The following is a 9,432-nucleotide window of genomic DNA, read 5'->3' on the forward strand; positions in this document are numbered from 1 at the left end:
TTCATTTGAGAGAGAGCACACAAGCACATGGAGAGGCAGAGGGAGAGGGAGAAGCAGGCTCCCTGCCGAGCCAGCCAGGAGCCCAATGTGGGGCTCAATCCCAGGACCCAGAGATCGCTACCCGGAGCCAAAGGCAGATGCCCAGCCATCTGAGCCACCCAGGCACCCCCCTGTGATTTTCTTAATAACATTTGCTTTTCTTTAGCTTTATTGTAACACTACAGTATATGATACATATATCATCCAAAATATGTGTTGATCAACTGTTGATGTTACCGGTAAAGCTTCTGGTCAGCAGTAGGCTATTAAGTTTTGGGGAATCAAAAGTGGATTTTTGACTGTTAGAGGTTGGTGCCTCAACCTTCTGCGTTGTTCAAGCACCAACTGTACTTTCTTTTTAAAATATTTTTAAAGATTTTATTTATTCATTTGAGAGAGACAGAGAGCAGGAGCAGGGGAGAGAGGCAGAGGGAGAAGCAGACTCCCTGCTGAACTGGGAGCCCCACATGGAGTTCATCCCAGGACCTGGAGATCATGACCTGAGCTGAAGGCAGACGCTTCCACCTTCTGAGCCACCAAGGCACCCCCCAACTGTACTTTCGTTTCTATTCTCTCTCTCTTTTTTTTAAGCTTTTGTCAGAGAGAGCACAAGCAGGGGGAACGGCAGACAGAGGGAGAAGCAGGCTCCCTGCTGAGCAAGGAGCCCAGTATGGGACTTGATCCCAGGACCCTGGGATCATGACCTGAGTGGAAGGCAGACGCTTAACCATCTGAGCCACCCAAGTGCCCCCCAACTGTACTTTTGTACGGCTTTCGTACTCTCATACTTTCCCAGGTTTGTGCTATAGTTCTCATACATTTTTACTTCTACATATGTCATAAACCCACAATACATTGTTTTGCTTTAATTATCTTTTAAAGAGATTTAAATAACAAGAAAAAAGTCCTTTATATTTACCTACACAGTTACCATCTCTGGTGTTCATCATTCCTTGTGTGAATCTAGATTTTCCTTCTACCTGAAGGACTCCTTTAGCATTTCTTGTAATGCAAATCTGCTGGTGATAAATAATTTCAGCTTTCATAAGCCTGAAAAGTTTTTATTTTGCCTTTCTTGTGGAAGGTGTTTTTCTGGGGTAACAGTTTCTGATGGGAAGTCCCCTGTCATTCTTATCTTTGTTCCTCTGAATGTATTGGGTCTTTTTTCTCTATCTGATTTTAAGATATTCCTCTTTATCCCTGGTTTTCGGAAATTTAACTTGATGTAGTTTGTTTTATATTTCTTATGCTTGGGGTTTGTTGAGTTTCTTGGATCTGTGGATTTGTAGTTTTTAATGAATTTGGGGGGAAAAAATCTAGCTATTATGTCTTTAAATGTTTTTTCTGTCCCTACCTTCATGAGCTCTAGTTCGTATTAACGTGTTAGTGGTTGTCCCACAGCTCTCTAATGCTCTGTTCATTATTTTGTTTTGCTTTGTTTTTTCCCTCATTCATTTTGGAAAGTTTCTATTGCTTTGTCTTCAAGTTCATCAATTTTTTTCTTTTGCATTGTCTAGTCTGCCAGTGTGTTTTTCATCTCAGACATCGTAATTTTCATCTAGAGTATCTGCAGTGTATCTATTTAACGTGTTAGAGCTTTCTGTTAGCTCTTGAGCATGTGGAATACCATTATGACTTTTAATATTCTATCATACACGTCATTTCCTTTTTTCTTTTTTTACACGATTTTATTTATGTATTTGTCAGAGAGAGAGAGAGAGAACACAACCCGGGGGAGCTGAGCAAGGAGCCTGATGCAGGACTTAATCCCAGGACCCTGGGATCATGACCTGAGCCAAACAAAGGCAGATGCTTAACCGGCTGACCCACCCAGGCATCCAATGCACGTCATTTCTGGGTCAGTTTCAGCTGCTTGATTTCTGTCCTCATTATGGGTCATTTCCTGCTTCTTTGCATTCCTGTTAATTTTTTTTATTGGATTTTATCTTGCTGGGTGCTAGATATTCTCATATTCCTATGAATATTCTTGAGCTTTTTTCTAGAATTCAGTTATTTGGAAACCATCTGACCCTTTCAGGGCTTGCTGCTTAAAGCTTTATTTGTGGGGCCAGAACAGCATTTAGCCTAGGTCCAGTTTTGCCCCACTACTGAGGCAAAGCCCTCTACAAACCCTTCCTGACCCTCCCTAGATTATGAAGTTTTTCCTCTCTGGCTGGTGGGAACAGGATGCCTTTGGATGGTTGTTTTGCCACCATCGGGCAGTTTCCTCACATGCATGCATCATGATTCTAGGGCACCTTCAGCGACTCCTCAGAGCTTGCTGTCTGTGCAGTTCCTTCCTCCCTGGTAGTTGGTCCTGCTCTGGCTGCCCTGGCCTCCCTGGCCCACCAAGCCCCTTGCCTTCAGCATGAGGGGACTGCTGGGCTCTGCCTGGGTACCCACTCCCTGTGCCGTAGCCTGGAGAAACCAGCCAGGGAGCTGGGGCAGTTGCAGGGCCTGCCTCATTTGCGTGGATCTCTCTGGAGTCACTGTCTTTTGTTCCCTATGGGCAGAAAGAGGAATCAGTCCCTGTTATTCCATCTTGGCTGGAAGCCCCCGAGATTTTACTCAGTTCTGTGGGATGGAAGAGTCCATTAAATGAAACGCCAGTAATCTACTACCTAAGGGATTTCTCTTGTGTTTGCAGATGGGAGCCCAAAACACCACCATGCCCATTCACCAGACCCTCAGGGTCTAAAAACAAGATCCATCTTCATGAAAGGATTACTTGTTTAGGGTTTGGGGCTCTGGGCTGACTCTTCTTCGGTATTAAAACTACTTAATTGCATGAACTCACAATCATTTTCTAGATAATGGTAATAAAATAGCTAGTATGGGGGTGCCTGGTTGGCTCAGTCAGTAGAGCATGCAACTCTTGATCTCCGGATTGTGAGTTCAAGCCCTATGTTGGTGTAGAGATTACTTAAAAATAAAAACCTTTTAAAAAATAAAATAACTAATATGTACTGTTCTCCTTTTTCTTAACATTTATTTGAAACAGAGACAGTGCGGGAAGAGGCAGAGGGAGAGAATTACCTAATTTAGTCTTTAACCAATTCTATGAAGTAACAATACAGTTCTTTTACTATCCCCATTTTGCACATACAGATATTAAAGCACAGAGAACTAAAGTAACTTGATCAAATCATTCACAAAACGAGTAAGTGATGGCCAGGATTTAAACCTGGGCTCTGACTCTAAAGACTATACATCTAGTCAACGCACAGAACTGCTTCGAGATGAGGTCATTCTTTGTCCAGTGAGAGGGCAACTGACACTGGCCCCTCAGCTTTCAGACCAAGCTTGGCCATCTTGCTTTCACTTCTCATGTTTTCTTTTTAAGTAAGTGTATGTATGTACGTATGTATGCGTCCCTGGTCATACATGCGCATGATTCAGTTTCACAAGATCTAAGGCTATTCATTGAAAATAAATCTCCCACCTGCCTTTCTCCCCTCAAACTGCCAAGGGCCCCAAACCATCTCTTCAATTTTTAGTGTGTCTTTCCAGAGATATCTGTTACATACGCACTGAAAAATCAATGGCAGCATATTGTCCCCTTTCTTCTGCACTTTGCTTTTCTCATTTAAAAAGATATACATATATTTTTAAAGATTTTATTTATTTGTGAGAGAGAGAGAGAGAGTGCATGCACAAGCAGGGGGAGCGGCAGGCAGAGGGAGAAGCAGACTCCCTGCTGAGGAGGGGGCCAGATGCGGGACTCGATCCCAGGACCCTGGGATCATGACCTGAGCCGAAGGCAGACGCTTAATGACTGAGCCACCCAGGCATCCTTAAAAAGATATTTTCAAGTCATTCCGTAACAGTAGATAGAGATGCCTCATTCTAGGTTTCCACTGTATGGGTGTGCCAGAATCTTCCCCACTTCTCTTGTAAAGGGCTTGAAGTTGTTTGCAGACTTGCACTATTATAAGCAAGGCTGCTTGATAAAATGTAATATCCTTATATTTTATCACATATGTATCATATAAATGTATATGTGATTTCCCACATGTGCAAATATATCTGCAGGATAAATTGCTAAAAGTGGAATTGCAGTGTCAAAGGCTTTGTGCTTTTAACATGTTGGAAAGCCGGGACTGACTGACACTTTGGAGAGGTTGTACTGAAATACGCTCTTATAGCAGAGTGTGAGGGTGCAGGTTTCCCTCCACTCTCTCCAACACATGTTTTGAAACTTATCTCATGCTTGTGTGTGTGTGTGTGTGTGTGTGTTTTAAGATTTATTTATTTTGGGCAGGGACGGGCAGAGGGAGAGAGTCCCAAGCCTCACTCCGCACCGAGCACAGAGCCTGTTGCAGGGCTCGATCTCATGACCCTGAGATCACCACCTGAACCGAAACCAAGAGTCAGGATGCTCAACTGATTGTGCCACCCAGGCGCCCCCAATGTTTGTGTTTTTAAAATAATGGCTGTGAACACCGTATCAAAGGGTTACTTTTGTGAGGGATACTGGTCACTGCGTTTGTCAGCTAGTAAATTAAGAAACAGATGACCAAAGATTAATTCCCTTTTATTCATGATCATCAACTCAGTCCAGTCTACAGACTTCATCTGTGCCTGGTTCTGGGTCCTTGCGGTAGAAAGATGTGTGACTTGGTCCCCGTCCCCAAGCAGCTCTTGGTGTAGAGGAAGACGGGAGAATGAGTAGCTGGTCTGGCGTGCATTGTGTTCCGCACAGTTGGAGAGAATGGGATAATGGAGCAAAGAAGAGTGTTGCTAGATGTGCTAGGAAGTGTTGCCAGGGTCTCTTGATGAGGTTAACCTTGATGGTGAACGTTGTCCCGGAAACAAGCAGGCGGAGAGGAGGAAGTGGGGCTCCTGCGCGGCTGCAGTGCAGGGAGGATTCTGTGAGCTAGGAGGCTCGCTGGAGGTTGCCATCAGCACCTCCCTGCAGAACCGTCGGCTGCATGCAGGGGATCGGCCGCCTGTGATTGGAGGGACGTTGCTGGTTGGGATAATGAACTCCGTAGTGTCGGCCGAGGTGATTGGCCGCGCCCTGCTGCAGTGAGAATGCGGTCGGGGTGCTCGGGTCCTCGCTGGTGTGATGATCATTAGTGAAGCGAGGACTGCTGAATAATTGGGAGCTCCAAGTTGCTTCTGCCTCCAGGAGAGATCAGTTGGGCTATTGCTTTTTCCTTTTTGAAAAAAGCCACACATTTGATCACCGTCCACCTGCAAAAGTGAGTTTTTACTGAAGAAACTCCAGCTGCTCTCATTGCCAGCAGCCCTGGCCGCGGGGGCTCTCGGAGAGTGAGCTACTTCTCAGGCCAGGCAGGACAGCAGTGCTAGCAAATTGGAAAAAGCAGGAAACAGCCACTGCATGCAGAGCTTCCAGCTTTACAACTCCCCAGGCTAGCCTTCCGAGCAACCGCGTAGCCAGAGATCCTTGGTATTGTGGTCACATCCCTCTTCAAAAGTGACAGTCACCGCCGGCGACGTTGGGAGGAAGCCGTGATGCTGCAGATGCTGTGGCATTTTCTGTCTAGCTTTCTCCCTAGGGCTGGGTGCCAAGGCTCCAGAGAGGGGAACAATAATGAAGTCAGAGGCACCCCGGCTCCAGCTCGGGGAGACCAGATGTCAAGCTTTTTGGGGAAACAGGACGGAAGGGCTGAGGCCACGGAAAAGAGACCCACCATTTTGCTGGTGGTTGGACCTGCAGAGCAGTTTCCTAAGGTAATGGTAACCTCAAGAGGACCTCCTACTTTAGGGGCTGGTCTAGGATCGGTTTCCTGGAAAAAACTGGAGTGTGGGGAGGAAGAGAGGACTTAGAAATCAATCAGTTTGGTATTGGAGGCTGGAGGGCAGAAGTGTTAGACATGAAGAAGCCCAAGTCTTCAATCTAGAATCTTCCTGTGGCCACGGTAAAAGCTTTATCACCCTACCATGACTGCTTTGGTGTGGCCATTTGGGGAAGGAAGGTTGAAGGCAGTAGAGGATTTACCTTAGGATTTGTCAGTTTGACCCCAGAGAGCCAGTTGAGAGGAAGAGACAAACGATAAGTGTGTCTTAGGTCTTAGCCTGTCTGAACAATGCAGGGAGGATCTTCAAAGTTGAACCCAACTGCCTGGAGCTGCGGAGGGCCAGCCTGTCCTGCATCCCTAAGGTCAGACCCCTTGCCTTTGGGTCTGCAAGGAAGGCAGTGGGAGGAGGAGTCAGAGGAAAGGGTGGAGTCTCAAGGTACAGAGGCCGGTACCCCTCGTGGGTCTGCGGGTCTGCTGAGTGCCAGAGCCTTCCGTTCATCTCATGCTCTGAGTGTGGGTTATTTCACCTCATCTTCCCGAGAGCCAAGGTAAGTGGTAACACCCCCATTTCATGGATGAGGAAACAGGTGCAGAAAGGTTGAGTAATTTGCCCAGGATTAAACAGTTATGGAGGGTAGAGGTGAGATTCCACCCCTAATCTGTGTGGAGCTTTGCCCTGTACCTGCCTCACTTTACCTTAAGAAAGCAGTTTTAATGGGACCTGTCGCGTTCTTGGGATTAGAATGGAAAGCGCAGTTTGTCCGGGATTTCTCCTGCCTGCACTAGGAGCGACCTTGCTGACCTCCTGAGTTTGGGTTATTTTAAATCTATTCTCCTTGGGATAAAAATCAACTAGAAGAGGGAAAGAGGTTCTGCCCTGTGTCTGGCACATTGTAGATTCCCCCAAAATGTTGCTTGAATTGAATTGCTGCATCAAATAATAAATGTTTGGTTATCCTTTGCTGAGTGGGAGGGACTTTTGATGCCACGGCTTCTGTGGGCGTTTAGGTGTGAGCTTGAGGAGAAGCCTCAGTGTCCGTGTGTGTCTGTCTGTCTGACCATCTGTTCCCTCACATCCCCCCCACCCCACCCCCTGCTCATCCTGGTCAGCATGGATCTCAGAGTCTGTGTTCTGAGGTGTGCTTCAAGCTATGTCACTTTCTACCTTTCTGTCATCTTGGGATGAGCTCAGAAATGGCAATGGTGCTCTTCTTTGTGAGGAGCTTTCTGATTTCCAGACCTGCTTCAGGGATCAAGGGATTGGCTGGCTCCCTTTTAAATTCACCTACTTTGGACTTTAATAATTAAACTGCTCCATTTCCCAAACTCATCCTGGCACCTCTTGCCAGCCCTCCCCGGGGGTGGCCTCACATCAGGACTTTCTGTTCTGAACAGCTTCACTCCTGGCCTGCCAGTTAGGGGCCATGGGGCTGAGCCAGAGACCCACAGCTTTCATGAACCTGTTCTCCCCAAGAGAGAGAGAGATCAGCTAGAGGGGGAGTGGGGGGGGCAGCCCCAGGAGGGAGACAGATCAGCCGGTTCGGTTTGAAGCAAGAAAGCAAGCACATCTGGGCCGTGTGGACTCTTTAAAAGCAGATAAACCAAGACCTGGGGGGCGCCGATGGTTAAGCATCTGCCTTCGGCTCAGGTCATGATCCCAGGGTCCTGGGATGGAGCCCCGCATCGAGCTCCCTGCTCAGCGAGGAACCTGCTTCTCCCTTGCCCTCTGCTTGTGCTCTCTCGCTCTGTCAAATAAATAAATAAAATCTTTAAAAAAACAAACAAACAAACGAGACCTGGGACTAGCAGGAGCATTTCTGTGGATAAACTGACCGTCGGAATAGCGTGTTTTCGCAGCGTGTGGCCTTGCCTGCTGGCTGCAGTGACTGAAAGGTGGGGTTTGGCGTTTGTGATCCCTGGCCAAGGGGACCTGGCCTCGCTGTCTCCCTCAGGAGAACGCTGCGGAAACCTTATAGACACATCCCCCTTGGTCCTCAGCTTCCCAGTTCTCCAGCCGCACTACTTTGTTTTGCTCTCATTTCCCCCGTTGAAATATGTCTGCTAGTGAGTCAGGTTCCTGCAGGCTTTTATTCTAGGAACTGTTCCAGTGTTCCCCTTTACCTTTGTCTTACAGTTAATCTGCAGTTGGAGACGAAAGCCTTAGTGTGGAGTAAGAGGCACCCTCAGCGGCATTCAAGCTCGCAAATCCTGAGGGGCCGTCTTCTCAGAAGCTCAGAGAATTTTGCTCATTGTGTGTCTAATTGCCAAGTGTAGGCAGGTTTCATCGGAACCGGCTGCCCTGGGCTGTCATGGCAACCCGATCATCAAACGACACCCCGGCTGCAGCAGCCAGTGAGGTTCGAGAGCCTTCCAGGTGGGTGGGGCTAGAAGAGCCGGATGCTGGCAGGGCTCCTTCACATATTAATATTTTTGGCTTGGTCTGAGTCATTGCAGGGGAGGGGGGAGATACCTTATGACCTAATGTTTCACTCCCAAAGGTACTCTACCTGCCCTGTTCTTACTCATGGTATTCGGCACTTACGGGAAGCACCTGTTCTGGGGCATGAGCCAGCCTGGTAGAACGGGGACGACTTGTGGTGGCATTGGCGGATTTGAGGGGGACAGGATGCTGCCTGGAAGAGGAACTTCTACCTTAACGGAGGAAATGGAATCCGATAGCACTAGATCCTCAGGGATCTAGAGTTGCTGTCATTGCTTCTGCATGCAGTTGTCACAGGAACGGACATCAGAAGAGAGCAGCGAAAGTAGATCTGGGTCACAAAATTAGAATAAGCAAAAAGAGCAGAAAAGAATGGTAGCCAGCAGGATGAGGAGAGGGACAACACAGGACGCCGTGAGCTGGTGTGAATCGTGAGGAACCGAACGCGAACCTTGCTTTAATCTTTCTTACTGGTATTTCCCCTCTGCATGGTCAGAAGCTGTAACACAGATTGGCTTTTGTGTTGTTTTCTAGCTAAGCCTGAGCCTGAACCTGCTCGGGTCTCACCTTTCCCACACACCTGCCACCTTTCAATATGAAGTATTGCTTACTGTAATTCTCCGCGTCAAGCTTACAGGCTTTCTTGGGAAACCGAGTTCTAAAATCTTATTGGCAGTATCAGGTTTGGGTGCCATTTTACATGGATGTAACAAAAGCTGGGTCCTGGGTGAGGCTCAGCCCTGCTGCCAGCAGGTTCTGGGGCCTGGGCGAACCAGGTCACCTCTCCAAGTCTCTTTGCTCATCTCAGATTAAAGGGCGACCCGAGGAGCCCCTCTGGGCCCCACTGTCTATAACCCCAGGGATACAGCACTTACCGCGGATCCCAGGTGCCTAGAGGTTGGCTCACTTGGACAGAATTTCCAGTTTCTTTGTGCAAGTGGAATTCCGCATGACCTGTGAGACTCAGGAGGGAGGGGTGGTTTAAATAAGCAAACACCAGGGCGCCTGGGTGGCTCAGTTGGTTAAGCGACTGCCTTCAGCTCAGGTCATGATCCCAGGGTCCTGGGATCGAGTCCCGCATCGGGCTCCCTGCTCTGCAGGGAGCCTGCTTCTCCCTCTCCCACTCCCCCTGCTTGTGTTCCCTCTCTCGCTGTGTCTCTCTCTGTCAAATAAATAAATAAAAATCTT

At 47.9% G+C, this 9,432-nt stretch overlaps 1 protein-coding gene across 4 annotated transcripts in view; it reads left to right on the plus strand.

Annotated features, from left to right (window-relative positions):
* SLC25A25 (solute carrier family 25 member 25) overlaps positions 1 to 9,432 on the plus strand; it is a 35,246-nt gene that overhangs the window by 11,609 nt on the left and 14,205 nt on the right. The window contains exon 1 of one of the 4 annotated variants that reach the window (XM_006744136.3): positions 4,014 to 5,736. The exons of 2 other annotated variants lie outside the window; for them this stretch is intronic. In XM_006744136.3, coding sequence (XP_006744199.1) covers positions 5,518 to 5,736 — 219 coding nt within the window. In that variant the 5' untranslated portion in view covers positions 4,014 to 5,517. Of the gene's footprint in view, positions 1 to 4,013; positions 5,737 to 9,432 lie in introns of those variants that run through there. One more of the 4 variants, XM_006744137.3, reaches the window with a different exon arrangement.

Source organism: Leptonychotes weddellii, chromosome 14 (genome assembly GCF_054177405.1).
Source record: "Leptonychotes weddellii isolate Sample4059 chromosome 14, ASM5417740v2, whole genome shotgun sequence".
Taxonomy (NCBI): domain Eukaryota; kingdom Metazoa; phylum Chordata; class Mammalia; order Carnivora; family Phocidae; genus Leptonychotes; species Leptonychotes weddellii.